Here is a 26,679-nt window from a genome sequence, read left to right on the forward strand (position 1 = left end):
AAGTTTGCATTATGAGGGGGACATTTGCAGCAAATCTCTAAATTCATGTAAGTCTGTGGCTGATAAAACAGTTTTGAACTGTACAATATTTGTACCAGCTGTTCAAACTGCCCAGGATGATGATAAGGCAACAACAAAAAGTTTAATTTTCTTTGGGATCCGATTTTCTTTTTTGTCCTTCTTCTTCAAATCCTGTTAAAGAGAAGCTCCAAACGTAACAAAGCACTGATGTAATTTCTTGTTTTCATCTTCAGCTCAGAACAAACTCTCACACAGATGGGGCTCCTCTTCCTCTCCTTTCTCGTCTCCTCTCTGTAGAAATCCATTATGCGCGGTCATGAGCCTGGGGGACCTGTGCTGCCACCGCCTCTCCTCCAGTCTCCCCCTCAACACTTGACATTGTTTATCGGCTTATCATCACAGCAGACCAACAAGGCCGCTCATTAACATGCAATTAGTGGATAGTGATCCGGCGGTGGGCAAAGCAAGGCCAGCGCTGCGCTGTCACCTGAGCAGATGTGAGCGAACAGGAGCAGGGCCACAGAGTTCATTAAGCGTGGAGCAAACTCTCACTCAGCTGTGAGCACATTTAGAGGAGGAAAACTTTTCCTTAAGCCCCATCTTTGATTTTTTTTTCTTTTCTAACTGCTGTCAGCTTTACTTTTTCTCTCCTGTCTCGCCTCGGGCAAATCATGGTTCCAGGTGTCTGTGTGGCCTTGAAGGGGAGATTTCCGCTAACTCGTCAGCTGCTGAGTTCCTCTAATGTCTGCATGGACCCTGGAGCATGGACGCACGCGAAAAGTTTGTTTTCTTTTTGTTTGAATCAGTAGGATTCCCCCACTCCTCTGAAATTCCCACATCTTAATGACATTTTATTAAAAAAATATATTTATCTTACAGCCTGTAACACTTTAGAAAAACAAAACTATTTCTGAATATTTATTTTTTAATCACTTGGATTCGTTTTGAATCAAAAGGAAGAGAAAAACACTGCGGCCCCTTGTTGCTGAAGTTATAAATAATGTCAGTGTGAATAAATCAGAAGGTCTGAATTTCTAAAAGGAGCACAATGAAAACAAACACACCCCGTGCACACCTCCAGCTGTGAGGTCTCTAATGTGCTCAACATGTTTTAAAAAGCAGTTTCACTCCCGATCATGGAATAAATCTGGAAATTTACATCCAGTTTTTTCTCTCCCAGTTCGAGTTGAAGAGGAAGTTTACCCAGTGACATAACTTTTATCATCTTCCAGCTGCAGCACCAACAATCAGCTGCTGCTGCAAACAACAAAATAAAATTTCATCACCTGTCCACCAGAAAACAATCCTGATAGAGAGATGGAAAGCTGGGGATGAGTTTTCTCAGGAAATACTTGAAAACTAGGGTGACGACGTGAAGAAAGTTTTTCAAAACTTTTATCAATTTATTGAAAATAAAAGACATCACATGTAGATAAGTATTCACAGCCTTTGCTCAATATTATTGATGAACCTTTGGCAGCAGCCAAAGCCTCGAGTCTTTTTGGATTTGACGCCAAAATCTTGGTACACTGATCCTTGGGAAGTTTGGCCCATCCATCCTTGCAGCATCCCTCAAGCTCCTTCAGGTTGGATGGGGAGATTGGTGCCCAGCTGTTTTCAGATCTCTCCAGAGATGTTCAATTGGATTCAGGCCCAAGCTCTGGCTGGGCCACTGAAGGACATTCACAGAGTCATCCTGAAGCCGCTCCTTTGATACCTTTGCTGGGGCCTGCTGAAAGATGAACCATTGCTCCAGTCTGAGGTCAAATTGCTCTGGAGCAGGTTTCATCCAGGATGTCTCATAAACTGTATATAGAGTTGACAGTGTGGCACCGCCTTTTATCATTGTACGTTTTTGAAGCCAAAATACCCCCATCACTGGCGCAGACACTGTGCAGCCAGAGTCTGCGCAGTAGAGACAATGGGGGATTCTGGGAGAATCTGAGTGGAGGCGGGTGACAGAAATAATAATAATTATTTTTTTCTTTCGAGAGTCTAATCACTTCTTGACTCTACCTCCCGCCATATTTTACAATCCCCGAAAAAAAACCCACAAGAACGGAAGCTGTCCATCATAGTTAAATGTTACGTAAAGCCTCATTTTTTAACCTCGTATAACTAATGGAAACGAAACTTTTCAGAAAAAAGAGGACTTGAATACAAGAGAGCCAAATGATATCTTCAAATCACCACAACAGTCGGACGTGAGAAACATTTCAACGAGGTGTATTAATTTTTTAAAGTTTGACCACAGCCCATCTGGAATGACTGGGGAGATGGATTTTTTGACCTATACTGCAGCCAGCCACCAGGGGGAGCAGTTTTTTGTGGGGACCTCACTTTGAGCCAAGCAAGAAGACATCCATTTTTTTACAGTGTATGGAATGTCTCTGTACATTACTGCATTCATCTTTCCCTCAATCCTGACTGGTCTCTGAGCTCCTACAGTTGAAAAACATTCCCACAGCATGATGCTGCGTCTGCCAAGCTTCACTGTAAGGATGGCATTTTCCAGGTGATGAGCTTTGCCTGGTTTCTGGCATTCACACCAAAGAGTTCAATCCATGTCTTATCAGAGCAGAGCGTTTTCTTCCTCATGGTCTGAGAGTCCTTCAGGTGACTTTTGGCGAACCCCAGGCAGGCTGTTGTGAGCCTTTTACTAAGAAGTGGAGTCTGACCACTCTACCATACAGACCTGATTGGTGGATTGTCTCCCTGACTAAGGCCCTTCTCCTCTGATCGCTCAGTTTAGACGGGCGTCCAGCTCTAGGAAGAGTCCTGATGGTTCTGGACTTCTTCAATCTACAGATGATGGAGGCCACTGGGCTCATTGGGACCTTCAAAGCAGCAGAAACTTTTCTGGACCTTTCCTCAGATTTGTGCCGATAGACAATCCTATCTCCAACGTCTACAATTTCTTTGACTTCATTCTTGGTTTGTGCTCTGACATGCTCTGTCACCTGTGAACTCCAATGAAGCTGTAGGAACATGAGCTCAATTTAGAGCTTTGTGGCAAAACCTATGTGAATACCTATCGACAAATGACGTCTTGTTTTTTTCCTTGATAAATTTGCAAAAATGTTAAAAAACATTTATTTTTTTTTACCCTGTGATTAAAGAGTGTTGTGTGTAGAAGTTTGAGGAAAGAGATAAACTTATTCCACATTGGAATGAGGTAACATATAAGAAAATGTGGAAAAAGTGAAACGCTATAAATATAAAGTTTGTGCAATGATATCACCTGGCTGTAGATAAGCTTAAACATCCAAGAAAATCAATAGAAGCTAAAAATTAATTCATTTCGTTTCACAAATTAAAAAGAAAACGCAGGAAGCACTCACATTTATATCCTCCAGATCCAGGAAGTTGAGTATGATGCCGTTCCTCTTCCAGATGATTGGTGGACGTAGCGTCCCCTGGATGGCACAGGTCAGCACAGCGCTGAGACCCACTGTTACTGTGGAGACGCTGATCTGCTGGTCCTCAGCCAGGCTCAGCTGCACAACCTCTGTTAGGATAAGAGGACGAAGGAAATGATTGGTTTGGGGGTTGAGACTGAACAGATTCCACAGAAGCAAATATCAGATATGAACAGAAGGAAAAAAAGAGGAGATGGAGCGAGAAGGAAAAGAGAAATCATGAATCAGAATGAGAGTGCTGATGTAGTGGAACTGTAGCCGGGCTTAATACATTTCTAAGCATCCATCTCATTACTAGTGGACCGTGGAGGATAAACAGCTGTCAACCAATGAGGGATACGCCGGATGAAAAAAGACCACGAGTCAGAGGACACACAGCTAGCCAAATATCATTTTTCTCATTAAGGCAAATTTATGATCATTGAAACGGCCATCCGATTCAATTCACCTTTACGGCAAATTAAGAATTATTCTTCACCGGCTCCCCTCTGCGCCATAAATACTTTCTGTAGTCAAGCCGTGTGGTCACGCCAAGAATCTACAGCCACAGAGAGGAAACTTTGTCATCAGCTGGATTTTTTTCTCATTGTCACTTTAAATCCAGCCCAGTGTTTTATCCAGCCATGAAACAAAGTTTATACTGCAAAGTGGACGTAATGTGGTGTTTCTGCCTTGTTTCCTCACTATTTAGTGCTTGTGTGAGCTTGCATTACATTTTAAACCACTTGTCTTTCTCTGCCTTGCTGTATTCCCTGTGCACTGTGTAGAAAAATGGATACAGGGCTGCGAGAGGAGCATTCGTTATCCTGATGCTCTGTGAATGTGGAGGTCACAACCTGTGCGCCGGTGTGATAAATGTCAGAGTGCGACCCTGGGTCAGAATCAGCTATATGTGGCGACTGGTTTTAAAAAGCTTTTATCTTCCACCAACACGTCTGTGCTGAGCTTCCAGATTTGCTTCCCGTCCTTTATCACCCACTCAGAGCCACTCCACTACCTATAAGGGCACAGACGCATTAAAGGACCTAAACAACAAACAGGCTCTCACCTGTAGACGAAGACTGAGCAGCAGCGATAAGGCCGGTATCACGACAAACTTTACCTCCAAACCCACAGAGAAGCAATATTGAAATGTCAGAACGGACTTGGAGTAGACGGCTAACGTACTTTGAAATGTTTGTGGGAGCCTTCTGTCCAGTCCCAGACTTTGACAAACACTGTTGTAAAGGACCCCTGGATATTAGCTGTCTGTTTGGCATAGCTCGCCAGGTGATAGATGTATCCGGGCTGACAGCTCAGTCTGTCAGTGATATTTCAGACTGCCTTGGGTACAGTACACTGCCAGATCCAACAAAGTTATAATTCAGCAGAGCGGTAATTTGGGTGGCAGAACGGCTTTGAGTGCCATGTGGACAGATGAGGGATGAAGGGCATTGATCTGACATGGCTTGGAGGGCTGGTTTCAGGGCGGTGCAGCGAATTTCAACCTCATGACTGCTCACACAAACTTTCCAGCAGTGCATGGGGAGAAGGGCTAACTGTGTGGGCTGCTTTTTCTCCACTTTTCAGATGAACATGTCGTGCAACTTAATACAGAGTTTTTTGGGGTGGAGATGTACAGATAAAGCTTTAATTAACTGCCATAAAGGATGTTTTTTTTTTTCAAGTTTTACAGGTAAACTCCAAAAATTTTCTGGATAATTTAAGAACAATCAGGAGCTGAAAGTTTAAGGAAGTGTCTTTAAGCAAATTTTGCACTCAGTCTCGGGCTGTTGTTTATATCAATGCAAAAGTTCCTCCAAGAACTCTTTGGTGCTGCAAGGTTGCCCACACCCCACTAAAGAAGGTGGTCCTATGGGACTAAAGACTGTATTAAAAATGGATGTCTTCTTGCTTGGCTCAAAGTGGGGTCCCCACAAAAACTGCTCCCCCTGGTGGCTGGCTGCAGTATAAGTCAAAAAAATCCATCTCCCCAGTCATTCCAGATGGGCTGTGGTCAAACTTTAAAAAATAAATACATCTCATAGAAATGTTTCTCGCGTCCAATTGTTGTAGTGATTTGAAGATATTATTTGGCTTCCTTGTATTTATGTCCTTTTTTTTCTGAAAAGTTTTGTTTTCATTAGTTAAAAGAGGTTAAAAATTAGGATTTATGTTCCGTTTATCGATGATTGACAGCTGCCGTTCCTGTGTATTTTTTGGGGGGGATTGTAAAATATGTCTGGAGGTAGAGTCAAGAAGAGATTAGACTCTCAAAAAAAAAATATATATATAAATTTTTGTCAATGGGACTATGAGGGAATCAAATTCTCTCTGAGTCCCTCATAGCCTCTACTGCACAGACTCTGGCTGCACGACAGTTGCCCATGGCTGCGCCTGTGACGGAGGAATTCAAAAGTACTTAAAAACACCTCAAAAAGTTACAAAAAGGGGTTTATTAATAAAACACAAGGAATTAAAGTATGCGAACAAATCTACAAAACAAAATCCCCAAGGAGAGCCAGCAGGGCAGCAGTCCCCGGCTCAAATGCCTCACTTCTGCCGCACGCAGCAGGGAGCTTTTAAGAGACTGAGGGGTTGTTCACACGACAACAGCTTCAGGATGAAATATACATGCACCAATTGATCAATGCCGATACACTTAATTTTGGGGGATCAGTGATTGGCCCATTTTTACATATGAAACTGATCTTATATTCCTCTGGAAAAGTCTGACAGCCAGCCATTGATGCTTTTTGCTCTAAGACCTAAAACTCAGGACACCTAACTGGTTGTCTAAGTATAGACATAAAGATTTTATTGTTACACAGGTATTGTTCAATGATTTTCAATAAAATAAGATTGGAACATTGAAGGTATATGCTGTCAGTTATAAAAAATAAAAAATAAAAAATAAAAATCATTATTGGCAGGTCAGGCTTTTTAAAAAACAGTGATTGGCCAGAAAATTGTGATCTGTGCACCTCTAGGATGAAACGCAAAAGTATGGTTGCGTTTTGACCCCTTGTCTACACAGGAACCGCATGGTAGAAGACCTAAAACGTACACTTTTAAAAATGGCCTCCACGGTGTAATTTTTCTTAAACGCCACAGCCACTGTTTTCGTGTAAACAGCAATCCAGAGTTTTCAGTGGAAACACTGACATCACGCTCTTCTATGCGCATACAGCAGTAAACCGTAAGGTTGCTACGATCGTTGTGGTCTGCAGTGTCGTGCTTGTGCTGCCCAATCTGCTGTATCTGCTGACTGTCTTTTAACAAAATGTGCATCTGTTGCTCCACTTCTGCTCTTAGCTTTCACCAATACACCAGATGATCAGCTCAACTCTACTTCAGTGGAGATCTACCAAAAGCCACTTCTGGACAAGACAGTTATAGCACCAACTACAGGCCTGGCATGCTTACTACAGCGTTTTCAGTCCCTCAGCGTTTCCGTGTTAACGCAGATTTTCCTTTTGTCGAAACGCGGCCTGACACCAGGTGAGCCTCATTGATCAGTAGCCTCACCTGGAAAATGAGCAGGGAAGAGACAGGAAACACCGAAGAACATACACAGCTGTAACAACTGGCATCAAGCACTGATGCTTTCTTATCATATTTTGCATGTTTTTTGTAATTACGGAAGTTTTGTCACTTAAAGGCAAAAAGATAACAGCTTTTAGATGCCCAAATCCAACTAAATTCAATATTCCAAAATCAGGACTCAAACTTATTTTAAAATATTGGTGATATTCAGCCACTGGTCCATGGTTCAGGAAGTTGTCTGAAAAAAGTTTGCACAGAGTCCTGATGAGCATGATGCCAGAAAGTTTCCAAAGAGGCAAAAGCAGAAGTAGGAGCTGTAGCCTGTCTTACAGTTTTGCTGATAAAAAAATGTTCACTGAGAGGGACTAGTGTACTTTTAACAGCTGCAGCAAGGCCACAAAAAAGACAGAAGTTTTGGTGCAAGACTGAGATATAATCCAGAGTAATTGGTTTAACACAAGCAGAAAAAGAAACCAGAGGTTTTTAATCAGAATTCTAAAGTTCAACATCTTTAAAAATGTGAATTAAAGGTTACTCTCAAAGTTATGAGTCATCTTAACACTTTGTGTTTCTGAATAAGTCACGTATGGTTCAGGATATAATGACCGCTGAGTTTAAGATGTTTTGTTTTTATCTGCTCTTAGAATGAATTTCTTCATTTCCCTGGGTTATAAAGCAGCGCTGACAGCAGTGTAAAGATAACCTTCAGCTTCAGCTCCCCCCAGTGCAGCTCTGTAACACCGCTTTCCACATACTAAATCAAACAGGAAATGCACAATCAATTTAAAACTGTTTAGATTTTTTTTTGCAGGAGCTCTGTGCCAACTTTTCATGAGAGGTCAGTCTAAACTTTGAGCTGATGTATTAGCCCTCACTTTTAATGTCTGGCAGGAAAGGCCAGGGTACAAAAAAAAAATCACCTCGCTTTGTGAAAGACAGAGCAGTAGTGAAATGAATCCTGACACCATGAAATTAATCCTGATGCCATCCAAACTCGACCCCCTGAGATTACAGTTAGGAGACCGAGCCAAAAGTAAAACACCCTCACTCTTTATGAGAGCGAAAACAGCTGTGAGAAATTAGAGGCTGTGTTTCCTGTTGCTGATTAACCTCATTTTAGAAAAACAGAAGACAAAAGTGTCATTAAGTATGGAAGCCCATTTCTGCCAATAAAAAACAAAACAAAACAAAACAAAACAAAAACAAAACAAAACAAAACAAAAAACGCTGAAATCAAGGGATAATAAAGTCATAATTCTAAGATAAAAGATTATGATAATGAGATTAAAAAAAGTCAACATTATGAAATAAAAAAAGAAATTGTGAGATAATAAGTCAACATGAGATAAAAGTTGAAATAATGAAAATAAAAAGTCAAAATAATGATAAAAAGTTAAAATTACTAGATGATAAAGTCATATTTATGAGACTAAGAAGTTGACATTAAGAAATAAAAAGTCATAATTGTGAGATAAGAAGTCAAAGTTTTAAGAAAAAAGTCAAAATTATGAGAAAAAAGTCATATTTATGAGATAAAGAGGAGTAAATCATAAGAAAAAAGTCATATTTATGAGATAAAGAGGAGTAAATCATAAGAAAAAAGTCATATTTATGAGATAAAGAGGAGTAAATTATAAGAAAAAAGTCATATTTATGAGATAAAGAGGAGTAAATTATTAAAAAAAAGTCATTAGTATGAGATAAAAAGTCAAAAATATGAGATAAAAAGTCATTATGGGTAAAAAATGAAAAAAATATGAGATAAAAAGTTATTATCATGAGATAAAGGGTCAAAAATATGAGATAATGATGAAAATATGAGATAAAAAGTCCAAATTAAGAGTTTAAAGCTTTAATTACTAGATGATAGTCTTAATAACAAGATAAAAAGTTAAATTAAGAGATGGTTAGTTAAAATGTTGAGATGATCAAGTCATAATTCTGAGAATAAAAAGTTGAAATTATGAGATAAAAAAGTCCTTATTATGAAATAAACAGTCAAAAAATATGAGATAAAAGTCAAAAATATGAGATAAAAAGTCAGAATTGTTAGCTTAAGATAAATTATGAAATAAAGTCAACATTCTGAGATGATAAAGTCATGAAAATAGTTGAATATTTGAGATGTTAAGTTAAGTTAATGATTAAGTCATAATTATGAGATTAAAAAGTTGAAATTATGAGATAAAAAGTCAAAACTATGGGTGAGTAGTGTGTTATACACTACGGGACAAGAACATGACCCCAACACGAGCATATGAATTTCATAATTTTGACTTTTCCTCCCGTTATTTTGACTTTCTCATCTCATTACAGTGATTTTTTTTTCTCTTCTTCCTTTTTTTGATTCACTGGCAGAATGGGCTTCCATAATTCAGGGAGGAAGAAGTGTTAAGATTCTAATATTTAAAACAGCCCTCACCGACAGCACTATGTTCCCTGGATTTTGAGCACAAACATTTATGAGCAACACATGAACGTAAACGATAACCACACACATAGATTTATGTCCACCTCCCAGAACTCCTCCTCTCGTCCTGAGCCAGTGTCAGCTGATCCAGACAAACCACATACCCATGAGCAGCTCCTGTTTGCCCCGGCTTGCTGGGACTGGTTGTCAGGACATTATCTAGCCAATGATTCCTGCAGCTTTCCCTGCGCTCTAAAAATAGCTCCATCGTGTAAGTTAGTAATTGACTTTCAGGGGAATTCAGGAGCTCGACTGATCGATCAACGCTGCTAACCGAGCTATGGGCGGGCTGTCAGGGCCAACAGGGAAGTTTCTGTAACCAACTCTGGAGGGAAACACACTGCAGACTGAGCAGAGAGAGGAGGAAAAGAGAGGGATCAGGGAGAAATATAAAAAAAAGAGACGAGAAGGGGAGTCAAAAATATAAATTATAATGGAAAAAAAGGCGATAGGACAGAAAAAACATCAGAAATATGAAAAACTGCTCTCACAAGTGGAAAAGGAGAATTGGATGGGCAAACAAAAGGAGAGAAGACATACCGAAAGATGGATGGAGAAGACACCGGGGAATAAGAACAGGGGTAAAAATGTGTGTGCGTGTTCGACAGGCAGGGAGACAAATTTGATGCAGAGCACGTAGCAGATCTCCCAGGGAATAACTAATGTGGCGAGCTGAAGACTGCGGCTCAGAGAGATGTCCCCTTCCACTTTTATAAGACCAGCCTCTCGTGAGCCCGAGTGAGACATCAAGCTACGAAGCCGAGGAGCAGAACCCCATGACTTTTTCAGAGGGTGAGACAGATAACATCCTGACTGTAGAGTACAACAGAAGAGGAGAAGAGAAAGGCTGTGAGGGTCTGCGAGGGTGAGGAGATAAAAACAGGAAAGGAAGGAGGAGTTACAGGTGGAGGATTCGGGCCTGGTAGAAGAAAACAAACTGAAAGCTAACTTGTAAAAATATCAGCTGAAGAAGATGCTGTTTAGCTGGCGAAATAAAGAGAAGCTGTCAAATGAAACCAGGCAGAGATGTATCGACTGAAAGAACGTCTCTTGCAGGACCTGTCCAAAGAGGGGCATCAAAACCGACATGACCCGCAACTACAGCTCTGATATTCAGGATTAAAGTAGGGCTGACAGGCTGAGCTCAGAGAAACTTTACCAGACTTCACTGATGAATGTCTTCAGACAAGAAGCTGTTACATGTGAGCGAAAAGACTGAAATATTTAACACATTTTGTCTTTCCATTCTCTGACTCGCTGGTTGCATAATTCCCAAAATATTGTGATAGAAGTTCGCTGTGTTCGGCTGAATATTTCATAGCTCCTCTTAGATCCATGTCTGTCTAAAGCTAATGTGTGTGTGTGATATATTTTCAGTCTGTCACATTACTAAAGAGGTAAAAGTGCCCTCAGCAGCAGGATTCTCTTTATAGACCAGTCCCAAAGGGCAAACAGCACTTTGCATGTCATGAAACATCCCGTCCTTGTCTCTCCTCGGATAACCCTGTGTCTCAGACCGACTCTTCAGCTGTTTTATGAGCAGTGCCCTTTAAAGACTCCGCCCTTTGGAGAAGTACGTCACAGTGATGTTAATCGACACTTGGACTGATAATAATTCTCTAACATGCCTACAGCCTGTGTAAAATAAAGTTATTATTTCTTTGGCCTGAAACAGATTGGAACAGAAACACAATAACCAAACAGGCAGCTTAAGATTAGACTTATAAAGTACATATTGAGGCCTCGTTAACTGACTGAAAACAAAACACAAAATCAAAATGACCACAAGCAGAGTTGCCAAATCCTTAGAAAAGAGTGGGGGGAGACAGAAAGCATGTAAAAAAATAAATAAATAAAAATGTTGCATTAATAGGCTGTGGTAAGCATGCCAAGCCTGTAGTTGGCGCTATAACCGTCTTTCCAGAAGCAGCTTAACGTAGATCTCCACCAAAGCAGAGCTGGGCCGATCATCTTTATCATCAGGGAATAAAACTGGAAGCCATTTAAAGCAAAACATATGCACACATCTATGTCTGAACTTTAAAGATCGTAGAGGAAGATGAAGGAGCACAGTAAATCTACACATTGATGTCAACTGTTGAAACGTGTTTATATCAGTGGCGATTGCTCTAAGACTGCAAGGGAAGCTCAGCTTCCCCTAAAATGTCCCCCAAAAAGTTGTGATATGTTCTGCTGTGTGTACATTTCATTGACTAAATCTGCGCTAGAATTCCTTCATCTTTTGTTCAGAATCAGCTCCTATCACAGGTAACTGGCTCAACCTCCTTCTCATTCATCCCCACAGCGTCTCAGCGCTTTAACACAGTCGGACACTGAGCGTCTTCTGTCTTCAGTGGGGAAGTGTAAAGTGGGTTGTTCCACTGTGGAAACAGGACGGTCATTGGATAAACGCTGGGCTTTGTCCCGCCCATCGGACGCTCAGCATCTCTCGGGGTCTATGAGGCAGTGGGCTGACCTGGACGCTGAGCTTCTGCATGATGATTGGATGATCTGTCTGAGGCTGAATCCCTTTTTGATTGACAGTGAAATGAGCCAGTCAGCGATCTTGAAGTATAACCCTCCACCGGAGCATCTTCTCAGTTTTACAGTCAGTTGTTCTGGACTGATCCGGAGGCTTTGTCGATCCCCAGTGAGTTTACCTTTCTTAAAAACAATGAGCGTTGTGTTTAAAAGATTCTCTCTCTTTTCACCAATAAGCAGCTACAGCTACAGCTGTGGAGCTTCTCCCCCTGTCACTCACACTTACAGCCTGTTGTAGTCTCACTTAGCAGCTCCAGCTGCTAACAACCTGACACGGAGGGTAGAATTTACTTTTAAATAAATAAACAAATTTATGATGTAGGCCGGAAAAAAAGTGAGCTTCCCCTCCTTGACTGACCAGCAGCCTCCACTGCTTTATATCCATGCAGAGAAAATTGTAATAATCTCCTATCAGCTTCAATGCATGTGTGTCAGTGCCTGTGTCTGCCTCGACCCCTTCTTCTGCCTGTGTGTTGATGTTTTGGTTGTATCAGGATGTTTCTGGGCAGAGGGTGAGTGTGGTTACATCAGCCAGTCATAGTGTGCTTAGAGCACAAGTGACTTTGCGTGGTGATGAACGCGAGTGGAAGCTAATCAGAGCAGCTACAATAGTAGAAGAAACGTCAAACATGAAGCTTTTAACTAACTGAAGGTGAAGCCTGGCTTGGCTTTCACTCGCTTTCAGGAACTTGGAGAGCAGCACGAGACAAAGAATGATACAAGTTAGCTTTCTGCTAACCAGGTTTCTATCAAATACCCATGATTAGCTTGTGCTAACATGCTAAGTCAGGAGCACAGCTTTTAAGTCTCTCCCATGTAGAAACACTATGCTACATGTGGTTGCTGGGCTAGTGAGTGTGTTCAAATAGTCACTGGCACTGATCCAAGGGGGAGGAGCCCAGTTTGAAAGTTGTGTTTACAAACAAGTAACAAAAATTCCTGCAGGCCCTAACTTTAACCCTTTATCACCGGATGTGTCGTCACAGACAACATCACACTTTGAATGACCGTTATTCCTAAACAGTACACACGATTGGAAAAATTCCAACGGTTTGTAAAAGCTGAGACTGTGTTCTTTTGGTCAATATGTAGATTTTACTGTAATTTCACCCAGGCATTTAAGGATGCCTGCGAATACACACAAGAGTACAGAGCAATTCAAGAAAACAAGACAAGAAAACTCAAGACCAACCTTTTTAATCTGGCTTTTAGCCGATTGTATTCATTATCATTTTATATTTTAATTTATTTTAACCCTTTTATTTTGTTTTATTTCTACATTTCAGTTCCAAATGTTTTAATTGGAATTTTAGTCTTTGTTTCATGCTTTTCCTTTTATTATCCTGTTATCACTGATTTTATTATGCACCTGATCTTACACTTTCTCATTTTACCAAATTATTTATCCACCTTTTCATTATATTGTTATTTTATTTTATTTATTCATGTATTTACACATTTACTAATCTTACCCTCTAGTATCTTTTTTTAAATTTTTTAATTAATTATTTATTATTTTAGTTGTAGTGCCTGTGTTTCCTCATTTTAATTCAAATAGTGTTTCCTCAGTCTTCTAATTCTATTTTCTGTCAGAATTTTCCTTTTATGTCTTTGAGTGTTTGAGTAAGTCAGTGTGTATATTGAATGGAGGAGGGTTGCAGGGGTCATATGTTTTCAATTTCTGCAATTATGCAATTCTCTGTTATTTCATTTTATTTATTATTACATTTTTTTCCATGTAAGCACTTTTTTTTATGACAAAGTCCTGTATGAACAGTGCTATAAAAATACAATTTGATTGATTGATTGAATTTTGTATGTGTTTTTCTTCCTTTTAAACTGTTTTAGTCTCATATCACCTGCAATAAACTTGAAATAACTCCAAATATTGAAAGTTTAAAGCACTCCAAAAAAATGGGCATAGCATTAACTCACAGGACATTTTTTGACTGTTTTATAGTCCAAATAAGCAAAATGGTCCAGGCAGGCATTTTGAGGCTGAAAGCTGAAATTAGACTACTAGGTATTAACTGAATAAACAGAGCTTTGCTGTTTACCTCTCATTTACTCAAACATGCTCACTGTTTTCCTCAAAGACATCAATACTGCTGGTAACCAGCTCCAACTTCTAGCATCTTAGCTGTTGTTAAAGCGTGCAGAGTGGGACTGTGTAGAGTGATGTCAATACAGAGAAAATACTGGAAATTCAATCGCAAACTGTATTGATGAAATGAGCACAAGGTTTTTGGCTGATCCAAGGAATTAAATACCTGAAAAATCAGGAAGTTTATCACATTGACAAAAGAAAATTCAATATACGGGTGAAGCAGACCTGCTCACTGATTTGCAACACTGCTCAAATCGACCCCAAACAGATACAGACACTTCCTCTCTGACAGATGTTTGAAATCCTACACTGATGCAGAAAATGATGCTCAGCTCAATTAGCATGAAGTTTCTCTTTCAAGTGGTCGACTCTAACTACCACTCATGCTGATGTCACAGTGAACGCAGTGACCCTGGTGGGTTTGTGCGGTACATGACGGCAGACAGGCCCCCCTGCTGGGAGCTCACAGTGTGTACAAACGATCCCGGAGTGTCACCATGCATTCAGTATGAGGGCTGCTCTCTGCAGGTGGGCTGCAGCCATTAGCAGATATATCACCCATGTTTCCGACACTCTGACACTGAATGAATGGCGTGTTGTGTATCATACTCTACATGAACCCTTTTTCAGTCAATCAATAACCGAGCACTCTGTGGCGATTCATGCACACAGTATATCAGCTCACTTCCACGTATTGTACACTCAGACTGTGCATTCACCCTCCCTCACACACACACACTTATCTCCTCTGTATACACAACTACTTATCCCCCCTTCCTCTCCTGTGCACACACTCTCACTCATCCAAAGCTCTGTCTTTGAGAGCTGGGCTGGTGATTATTCATGGGAGGGAGATGGGGATGAGCAATCAGCGGCCGGCTCATTAATCACCCTGGATGCAGACCCTTAATCTCTTCCACAGGTACAGAAAAATCCTCCGCTGCCGCTCATCATTGCCTCCTGCTCTCCTCCACCCACTGCCTCATTTTCTCTCATGCTTTGTTTGCATCCTTGGCTCTTTCGCTTCGTCATTGTCCTTCGCAGAGTCGCTCACACTCCTGATATCTCCCTGCCTCTCTCAGTCTAACTTTCTGGTGGTCCCTGGTCTTAATCTACATTTACTCCTCATTGTCTTTCTTCTCATAGCGTCTCCCGCCTTGGCTCTCTACCAACATGCAAGCAGAGGCATGATGGTGCTTCTTCTCCAGCAGGGACCCTTAACTAGGCAGTGAACAAGGCTTGTTAGGATCACAAAGAGACGACTGAGAGGAAGCCAGTGGAGGATGAGGGAAAAAAAAAGGAGAGTGAGTGTGGGATGGAGGTTTTCAAACAATCTGTTCCAGGCTGAATAACAAGCCAGGGGCAGCAATTTGGCAGGAGATCTTTCTCTGCTTCTGCACCTTCATAAGCATTTGAAAATAAAGCAACAGCAGCTGGACGCTGACTTTGTGATGCTTTTATTTCTACTGTTCTGCAACTAAACTGAATAATAAAACTCATAGGTGACTTTTTACTAAGATAATGGTGAAACCTTATATCAACTACACACTTTTTAGCATTAGTTAAGAATAAATTAATACTTAACTCATCATCTGTAAAGCACTGTTCATACAGTTATACTTATTTGTGCATCATGTACAAACACAGTTATAAATGTTTCATCACTAACTGATATGACCGTCTATAATCAGTTAACTCTTTGTTTTTACTTAATAAATGATGGATTTACCAGTTACAAATAAGCTACTATGTTATTATGAAGCAATTACTAACCTAAACATGTCTTAAATTTACAGTGTTTTACATATTGTGTCATTAACAAATGATTTTATACGATCAGTATTTAAATGTTAATGTGTCTTTTTATAGAATTGATATCTAAGATTTCATTGAGTCTTGCCACAATATTTCATTTCATTCCATTTATTTGTTTATTCAAACAGGTTAAAGACAAAACAAAACAAAACAGAGATAAATAAGATATACGATGTGTTAAAACTAGTGCTGGGCAAGTTAACCCGTCAATCTATTAACGCCGTTGAAAATTTTATCGCACATTAGTGCAAATTGCTCACATGCTTTTATTTTGTAAATGTCTGTTCCTGACCGAACCAGAAGTGAAATTGGCGGAAAAACACGACGAGTAACCAAAACAAGCATGGAGAAGACGCCACGGAACTTAAAGGCGCTCGCCACTTAGTGTATCAGTCCGTGCGCGGCGTGCCAGATATAAACAAACGCAGGTAGTCTGCCAGGACGAAGAGACACGATGAGAACTAGAGCCTTATTTAGCGGTGTTTTTGTGTGAAAGTAACACGCTGAAAATTCTCTAAATAAATCGTGAATGCAGACCGATATCAGATTTTTTCAGTGGGAGTCCGTTTATTTGTGTTTTTGGTCAAGTAAAATATGCCCCGTCTGAGTGCAGAGGAAACCAGCAGAGGAGCAGGGAGGGGGTGTTTGGTGCGAGCGCTCTGGGCTTCTGCTGCACAAAAACACTGCTGTAGGGGTAATTTCTGCCCTAAACCTTGTGATAGGACCCAACTTGTTCTATCCCGGAGTATCACTTTAAAGCCCTGACAGTGGCAATAAGCTTTAATTTTGTATTTACATTTTGTAAATTTGATTTGCACTAAATATGTGATTTAACTGTTACTGTATAACAAGTACTGATTTAGTGTTTGCATGACAGATGTTATGGCAATTTTACAATGCGATTAATTATGATTAATCAGGGAAATCATGCGATTAATTACAATTAAAAGTTTTAATCGTTGCCCAGCCCTAGTTAAAACAAAAAACCCAATGCAACTAATGAGACAGCTCTAAAAACATAGATCATTAAAACTTGTTCGAAAGGGAGTAGGATGAATCTGAAAACTTTTCCAGTCCTACCCCTTTGTTTTTGCACATTTATAGTTTAATCCGTCAGAGCATGTGTAGGGAAACAAAACAGACGAGAATAAGGTCCATCACAATAAAACTAACAAAAAGAAACCCAGAAACAACACATTTTTTATTGGTTTAAGTTTGCTTCTATCTCATTCTTGTGTCTACTTAGAGTAAGATTTTAAAAAATCTGTTTGAACTGTTTAAGTGATGTGCATTTTTACATTTTTTCACTGCATTTGTTCCACAAATTAACTCCTTTAACTGATACAATTTGTGTTTTGGTGGTAGTAAGAACTGGCTGTTTTTTGAAAAAGCATAATCCTCTCAGATTGTGTTTATCTCTTTTTCGAAACAACTTTTGGATACCGAGTGGTAGTTAATTCTGGTTTGCTTTGTGCATTATTAAAAGTGTTTTGAGGTTGACCAAGTCCATAAATTTTAGTGCTTTCAGTTTGATGAAGAGGGGGTTTGATGGTTTAATGGTTCCTATTGCTTTCATTCGGAGTTTGAATATTGTTTCTGTGTTTGTTTGATGAGTTTCCCTTCACTTCCATGCAGTCGGTGATGCACCTGGAGTTTGACTTTTTTTTTCTTAATTCAGTTGCAGTCTTTAAGTTCATTGAAAGTTTATTAAAGCACATGTGTATGTTTTTTTTTCTTTTCGCTTTTTCTGTTGAATTGAAGTCTTTGACTTCTATATTTGACGGTGCTGCTGGTCTTAAACCTCATCAATAAATACTTTTTAAAGTAAAATAGTCTTTACTTTAGACCAGCTCACAAAACAATGAAAAAACAGAGTCCTTGTGACTACCTTAATTAATCACTTTGTAATTAGGTGTTCACTAATTTTTAATACACATAAGAAATAAGAAGTGGTTAATAACTAATAAACATGTAATTGGTTAAAAGCTGGTCCATAATGACCATAATAGCTTGTTTGTAATTGGTAAATCCATCGTTTATCAATTGTAAACAAAGAGTTAGAGAACACATCATAGAAGGTCATTTCTATCAGTAATAAAACATTCATAACTGTGTCTGTACAGTATAAACCAATGAGAATTAATGTATGAACAATGCTTTGCAGATAAGGAGTTAAGTGTTGAGTGATGTTTAACTTAAAATAAGAAGTGTGTAGTCAATACAAAGTGTTACCAAAATAAATTCCTAAATTGCTACCTCTTGCTTTAAAAAATACTTCTCCTTGGGAAAGAACAAACATCGATGAACAGTTAAATTGCACTCTTGTCTTCTACTAAACCACAGGTTTGAAATGCCAAAGGGAATTAGAAAGCCTTTCCCCGTGTTTAATAAGATATTTCTGAAGTAGACTGTCGGAGTGGAGTGGAGTTGCTTACGAAAGAAAAAAAAAAACACTAAGAAACACTAAAAGTTACCCTGCCATTTTCAAGATATGTATCACCCAGAGATATCCTCCAGTCCTCCAGGAACAGCACATCTCCAGGGCCATTTAAAGGGAGCGACTGTCACCCCCGCATCACTTAATGACCAATTCTGCAGAGCAGCCCTGCTAACAACACAGCCCCTTTCCGGGGTGGGTGTTGCTGCTAAGCGTCTGCCTGCATTGCAAGGCGACAACAGATTTGCAGAGGCTCAGGCTCCGTAATGAAGCGCCATCAGTCGGGTAACGACAGGGCAGAGCTTCTTTTACTGTGTCATCCAGTCCCTGAGGGTGGGAGTCACCTGTTGGGGGGAAATGAACAGATTAATTGCCTGTCTGGAGGGTTCACGGAGTGTTTACTTTATTCATCGACCTCCAAACTCCACTTATACGGATTCTTATCTTATTACTGTACATCCAGAGTGATTTCACAGCTTATGGCTGTTTGAGAAGTCCTTCCAGTGCCGAGTCTGTGACCCGCTGGATGATAATACTGCTAAAAAGAAACCAGCACCTCATCGGCTTATGAGCCTGTCACAATGAAAGTCATTTCTTCAACGGCTTTCTCAACATTTCATGTGATCTGACTCCTGAAGGTCAAAGATAGGGTGACCCTCTGCCATTATCAAACTGCATTGACTGAGATAAAAGAGAGCTTGTAGCTCTCATGTTTTTTTTATAACCTTTTCCCTTATTACAGTGCAGCAACAAGCCCTGCTGTTAAGGCTTTTATTTTGAAAGAGCAAAGGTCGCAGTAAATCTTTAAAGTAATACTAATACTACGTCAGTGATCCAAAATTATAAATCAGAATCCAAAATCAGAATCATACAAGGAATTTGACCCTGGCTAATCACACTCTCTCTGTACATTTATTGTATATACACACTAAAGCCCTTTGGAAACCAGACGTATATTTTTCGCGTAGATATTTCGCACGTTATTTATTTTTTTCGAACCTACTGTTTTTCAATGCAAGCTTTCACACCAGCAATGTTCTTTCGCCGAGCAAAATTGTGGCTTTTATTTTTCTCATACCAAGGTCGATTTTTCCAAGATTTCACTTGCAACGAGTACACATTCGACCAATCAAATGCTCATTGGTGACAAGTCACATACCAAAACATTCAACACTGACTGTGTTTGTGTCCCAGCACCCGGTTTTTAGCGACAAGAGACATAAAAACTACAAAGACAATGATTACAAAGACATCATTTGGTGGAGGATAGCTGTAAAGATTGAATTTGACGCCTCCAAAATTTTTGCAATGACCTGGTGTTTATTCATGTCACCATCAGTGTGCAAAGACCTTGAGTATAACAAAAAGAAAAAAATAGATCTTGGGTAGTAGTAAGAAAAAAAAAAGATTGTAAGAGAAGATTGTAGAATTAGCATAATAATAATAATAATAATAATAATAATAATAATAATAATAATAATAATAATAATAGAGGATTTTGTATGGAAAAGAATAAAAAAATATATACACATTAAATTTAAAATTAAAATTAAAAATTAAATAGTGCACTGAAAGGATGTCAAAGAACTGTATAATTTGCAAAAGAAAAAAAAGACGATACATAAATATCATTAGTCCACTGTACTTTTTTTTCTTTTCACTTGCAAAATCGTGAAGTTGCATCTCTAACTTCCATGCACGCTATTGAGAGAAGATTCCTGGAAAGTTGGGAGGCACTTTAGGAAAATTCAACTTCAAGACCCAGATTAAAAAATATTATCTTCTCTCTCTTTGATTTTGTTAAAACCAACATTTTAAGTCTCGAAAGGCCAAAAAAAGTCTCCTGCTCCGAGAGGCTTAATGGAAACAAGCTGACAGTCTGGAGCTAATCTCCCATTCTTCATTTGGCCAGATGAGACCCAATTCATTACAGCCGCTCTCTCATCTGATAGCAGCATCAGATCTCTGACAATCTGGATAATCTTTCATCTTTATGGAAACAAAGGCAGACCCCCCTCACCCTCTCGGCTCTCCAGCCACAGCCCGAGCTTCCCATACTGTAAAGTGTGGAGGCTTCCCCTGACGGGCTCGGCTAAGTGGTCTGCCTCGTTTTAAAGCCCTCTCAGCCTTTAGGGAGGAGGAAAGTCGGAGAGATTAGAGGCCTGCAGCAGACCTCTGCACTGCAGGAGCAGCGTCTTGACCTGACCTCAGGGTGGGCCAAGAGACGGACTGAATGCACAATGAGGCTCACAGATCTGGATGTGTGCAGGGGGTGAATACATCTGTACAAAGCTGAATGCATCAGGAATGCTAGAGCATTGTAAAATCTGTGATTATCTGCTAATGCAAGAACAAAAGTCCCTCAAACTTCATTTTATGACCGCATGAAATGATACGGCCACCAGGAAAATATAATTATTTGTTTCAGCTTCATCGTCTGGGTGTGCTGATTATCCTAAAAAATGAAACCAGTTTGGAAACCACAGTTGTTATATCTGCTTTTAATTTGAAAATTTTGACAAATCTTAGTTTTAATCTGGAGAAATGATGACAAACAAACAAAAAATTACCCTAAAAAAATCCAGCCAGGCCAAAAGACTCTAAAAGAAGCTTTTTCAGCCTCATTACCTCCCACAATATCTACGCTGATGATGTGTTATCAAACAAAGGCATGCCGCACAGAGAAACAGAGGGACCAATATTACATTTTTACGAGGGTTTTCTTTCACTCCAGGATTAGAAGGTCAAAGCTGGACACGTTTTGAGAGGTCTAAATTTGATTCATTATTAAACCACTTAGAGAGGGTGTATTTCTTTCCTCTGGAGGCCAGAGGAAGGTCAGTGTTTGACGTGAGTAAATGTGGAGAGAAACACAAACTGATGAGACTATGTTCACAAAGACTAGAAAACAAACTGTTTCTCTGTTACTGAGGCTAAGATGAAGAGCTTAAATGAAGATAAATGCTCTGATTCTGTGAATACAACAGACTCACAGTCGTCTGTCAGAACTAATGAGAGCTGTTTTGAGTGAGACAAATGAAAAACAATGAGCACTCCTGTATTTGGAGTTTGATTTTTTCCTTTTTTTAAGATAAGACAAAGCAGCTGTTTCATATTCTGCTGTCCTTGTTTAAACAATTTATTTTATCAATGAGATTTCAAGTAGTTTCTGAAGTCTCTGCCCTCAAAAAATCCTCTCAGTTTAGTATCACTTCAAACTGGGATGATGACATGTCTTCTTTTGCCTGGACATGTCCTCCTTTTTGGTGGTAAAATAATATTACAGGAGATTTTATAAAATTCCCTAAAATGTTCAGGTTTTGCTCAGCTTGTTCTTTAGACCAGTGATATTTATAATGAAGCGCTGGGCTGCTGTTTTTACTCTGGTAAACCTTCTTGTCAAGATGTTGAGCATGCACACTCCATGTATGGCGCCACCAAAGATCCAGTCCACTTCTTCTCCCTCTCTTTAATTTTAAGTTTTTTTATTTATTTATTCGTCAATTTTTTTTTTTTAACATCAACCTGATTTAAAGAAGAAATTAATTTCCTTTATTTTTATTTATTTATTTCATTTATTTATTTATTTTTAAACATTAACCTGATTTAAAAAGAATTAATTGCCTTTATTTTTATTGATTGATTGATTGATTTATTTTTAAACATTAACCTGATTAAAAAAGAATTAATTGCCTTTATTTTGATTTATTTATTGATTGATTGATTTTTAAACATTAACCTATTTAAAAAAGAATTAATTGCCTTTATTTATTTATTTATTTTTATTTATTTTTAAACATTAACCTGTTTGAAAGATAGATTAATTGCCTTTATTTATATGTATTTATTTATTTATTTTTATACATTAACCTGATTGAAAAAAGAATTAGTCACCTTTATTTATATGTATTTTTTTATTTATTTATTTCTAAACATTAACCTGATTAAAAAAACAATAATGATTTCCTTTATATGTATTTATTTATTCTTTTATAATACATTTTTAATTTATATTTTTTTGCAAAAATAAACAAACAAACAATAAAGCTTGAGTAATATCTCTTTTTTTCTTTTTGTGTAACTCAACTCATTGAAGTATTATTTTTATTTTTTGCACCAGAGAAAAACATTTCTGAGAAATGGGCTACCTCTTTTTTTTATCCTGTTGAGAAACAGTATTTATGTTTACTTAAATTTTCACTTCAACAGATAAGGAATGTTTTAGATAAGTATATGGTTTATAAAGCTACTCAGTTGTCTGTTATTTGGGGTATTTTTGCAGTATCTACAAGACCAGAGGTCCTTTTTGGGGGTTTTCAGGAGACCAAGTAGAGTGAAATGTATAAATATTACTGACTATACCATCATTAAATATAAACTTAAAAAAGTCAGATAGGGCACCTCTGAGTGACAACTTAAACACCTTTGGGGCTTCCAATGATCTCAAAATCCAGCAGCACAGCTGCAACAAATTACAGCATGCAAAAGAAATAGAAGTGTTTTAATACAAACAGAGAAAAATTCAGGCCTAAAAATTATTTTGCAAAAGTTTTGGGTTGCACTAATGGAGGTGAAGCCTAATATTTTTTACGTGGATATATTAACTTAAACTACAGATAGTCTTAAATGTCTTATCATTAGTATCAGTCTGTTCAGTCTGATTCAGACTGGACCCAAACTACACTTGGACCAAATGTTGAGGAGAAGGTATGTGAAGAGTTGGCTTTAATAAACTGTATCATAGTAAATGACATCAGACAAGATTTCATCAGAGTAAAAAGGGTTTGGTTTTCAAAGCCCACTCATAACAAGCCTGAAGCACTTCATGAACTGTTTTGAATATAAATATACTCACTCTTAAAGTGGTTTATACTTTGTGTTTCTTCAAAGTTCCTGTAAAAGTCGTAGCTGGATCATACCCCTTTCATAACTTTTGACAGCAGATAAACTTTGGGAGTAAATGATGCATCGACACCTGTGCTGAGAATGCAGACAGAGGAGCAGATGATGCAATGTTTTATATTTTCTCTTTGAAGTTATTGATCCAAAGAAGGTTTGCTGAGCATACATGCTCTTTATCAGCAGCAGCAGCAAAGGCGGAGTTTATAGAGTTCAGCATTTTAACACCTGGGACGTGTCGGAGAGGAAACCAACACTTGGCTGAAAATATCAGCTGTGTTACTCTAAAGGCCAATTTATACTCCCTTTATGTGAGGAAATGTGTACGTCCTTTTCAAATGATGTTACTGCACTGATGGCATCATTTGTTAACCAATAGGGATAGATATTTAAAAGATTTTATTGATACCAATGCCCTTATTGATTCTTCTTATCGATCTGATTCCTTATCGATTCCTTTATCAATTCCTGTGAATTTTCTCTGTATAAAAAGTAGCTTTACAGGTTTTCTGTGTCAACAACATTCATTTGAGTTTATACATGAATTAATATATAAAAATGCCATGCCACGTGGCATTAATTTACTGTTTTATTATGTTTTATTGACTGAAGTAGGGCATCTAGTGTCTCGAAGAGGTTACAGCAATACTTTAAGCTGTTTGGAACCTTGCTGTTGTTACGCTGAAGTCATCAATGAGCCTGCACGCAACTTTTCGAGGGTAATTGCATACGTTTGTTGGATTAAAGTGGACATACTATAGTAAAACTGAAGTAATACTGATGTATGCTAACCACTAGCATATCAATGCAGTTCCCATTTACATTAGCATCAAGTTAGTGCTATTTTTCTTTATCACTTTTGGTCCATTAAGAAATGTATAACATGTTGAATGTGTTGAACAGGAATCTCATGTGAGAGAGCAATGAACATTTCTCGTTGAGTTCAGTTCTTCAGTAAAACATCAAGCAGAAAATCCTGAACCAGGGTTTTCTTGGGAAACTGTTTTCCATGTGCTAAGCTAAACTAGCTGGGGCAGAAAGTTGGTGTAATGTAAAGAATTAATAAGTGAACTGTTTGGAAAATAAGCCAACAATGTCTACGGATTGAACCATTTCTTATTGATTCTTAACAGGAACCATTTTTTGATACCCGTTACTGTTGACCATTACATCCACCAGGGGGAGAAGCCCAGAGTCAAAAGTTAATGACAACAACAAACGGAAAAACCAATATGGGGACTGTGGAGGAGGTATTGCTAATGTACCTCTAGCGTGACAGACAAAAACAGAGGCAGGGTTGTAAGAGGCGGTGATTGGGGAGGCTGTCAAACGCATCGCAAAAGTTCCGCCATTGTTATTTCTTCTTCTTGTCTCACTGAAGCTTTGGGTAGTAACAGCAGCAGTGCCCCCACGGTTTTCACTCCGTTTGGCCCGTATCTGTAGGTTTTATGGAAACGTGCAGAAATGTAGATTATATGAAAGCAGAGCATAGACAGAAGACTCTGTCTGTATCTGAATCGGTATTTATCGTAGTGTGTGTGATGTAACAAAGAGCCATACATCCCATGTGTCCTGCTGCATCTCAAATGTTTTCAGAGTTGAAGAACTGACAAATACGAAACAGTTATGGTGTGATAACACTTTGATAACGTTTTGGGCTGATGAATTAGCAAACAGGCATGGTAACATGACGCTATTAAAACCTCTAACAGGCTTTTTAAGAAGCTGCTGATGAGTTGATGAAGTTGATTAATTGCTCCATATTTTCCCCTGGAGTACTCTCTTCCTCTCACACACACTTCTCTGCAATGAATTATGGGAGAACAAAGTTTGTCTACACCATGCACGCACTGCACTGCTGAATTATTATGGATCCTCCAAGCATGACAGGAGTTTTGAAAATAATTATGAAAGTTGAGGCTAAATTCCTGCATGCTCCATGATTATAAACAAAACGTGGGCAGCACAGGACCTGGGGGGCGGAAGTGTTGGCTCACAGAGGGAAGAACGTGGGTTTGATTCTCAAACTGGACCTTTTCCACATGGATCTGACCTCTGGTAATAACTGACCTGTGTGTTTGCAGGAGATATTATGCTAATGTTGTCACATTAACATACAGAGTAGAGCGGTCTGAACAAAGGCAGGTTTACTGCCCGACAGCTCTACATGCTGAGAAAAGGTGTCAACATAAAAGTTCAGTGTGGATCATTCAGACCTTTTGTGATAGTGTGACACAGCTCAACCTGTCCAGTCGGTGATGTTCTTCTTTTCTGGCTTCTCTCCATGTTTTCAGGCATCTGTTGTTGTTTTTTTTTAACGCCTGAATGTGGTGGATTCACAAACTGTCAGGCAAAACTTTACCAAAGTCACAGTTCAGTTCAGTTCTGTCACAGGTTTCTTTTAAATAAACAATCAGGATCCTTTAAAGCCCCGTTTCCACCAAGCAGTTCAGTTCAGTTCACATGGCTCGCATTTTACAGCGTTTCCACTGACTAATCCTGGGACAGATCCTCGAATAACCGAGCTGAGACGTCCCAGTTTTTGGGACCCTTCCACAGGGGTGCCAGACTAAACTGATCAGATCCCAAAAGGTGGAGCTACAACACAGCAGACTGTTGATTGGTTGAAAATTTTGTCACTTCCTGTGTGACAGCAGCTGCATTTCTCCTTGGGGCACACGGACTTCTCTGAAACAAAGCTTGATCGCACTTTGTATCAAAGAGCCACATGGAAATCACAAAGAAGACGAATTGCTGGATGTCTCCCAAAGTTGCTCTTTGTTAACAGTGTTGCATTTTTTTTCTTCATTGGGTTTATTAGTGGGGTACACTGTGTCCACTGCTTTGCCATCACACTATTATTTAACTGATGTGGCAATCAGCATCTGGCTTACACGCCACCTACCACAAGGGGGCACGGTTGGCTGTGGGAACGCCAACAAGACCAGGCTTAAAACTGCTTTATTGCTAGGCGCCGCCCTGTTGGCTATGGCTGCCTTTTGCAGCAGCTCTCTCTTTTTGTCCATTTCTTGTAATTTTTTGTCTCTTTTTTATAATCTTTGTATTTGGAGTGGATCATTACTTTGTATGGCTCATTTGTTGGTCATGGACACCAAACTGGTTTTGTCTTCAATGATATTGTTACTATTTTTGCTCCGGTGTTTGTCTGGAGAGCCTACATGTAACCATGGCTGCATTGTTGACATGTGAACTCAGCTGTTAGCAGCCTGTAGCATATCAATGCTAACTGGTGTAAGGCCAGATGTTTCCCCACAAGGTGAGGAGAAGGAGGTGAGGACGACGTGCTGGTTCTCAGGTGTGAGCTAAGAAGTGACGACATGGACCTGTCCTTCCATCCATCGTTATTGGGAACGTAAGATCTATCTTCATTAAGATGGACGAGCTAGCCGTGCTAACCAAGCAACAGAGGGAATACCAGAAGGCA

At 39.2% G+C, this 26,679-nt stretch overlaps 1 protein-coding gene across 2 annotated transcripts in view; it reads right to left on the minus strand.

Annotated features, from left to right (window-relative positions):
* Nucleotides 1-26,679, minus strand: part of fstl4 (follistatin-like 4) — a 314,099-nt gene that overhangs the window by 47,705 nt on the left and 239,715 nt on the right. For both annotated transcript variants that reach the window (XM_074672211.1, XM_074672212.1), the window contains one exon: nt 3,363-3,529. In XM_074672211.1, coding sequence (XP_074528312.1) covers nt 3,363-3,529 — 167 coding nt within the window. The remainder of the gene's footprint in view (nt 1-3,362; nt 3,530-26,679) is intronic.

The sequence above is a fragment of the Halichoeres trimaculatus genome, unplaced genomic scaffold (genome assembly GCF_033239565.1).
Source record: "Halichoeres trimaculatus isolate MK-OKI-2021-1 unplaced genomic scaffold, fHalTri1.1 fHalTri1_scaffold_6, whole genome shotgun sequence".
In the NCBI taxonomy this organism is placed as follows: domain Eukaryota; kingdom Metazoa; phylum Chordata; class Actinopteri; order Labriformes; family Labridae; genus Halichoeres; species Halichoeres trimaculatus.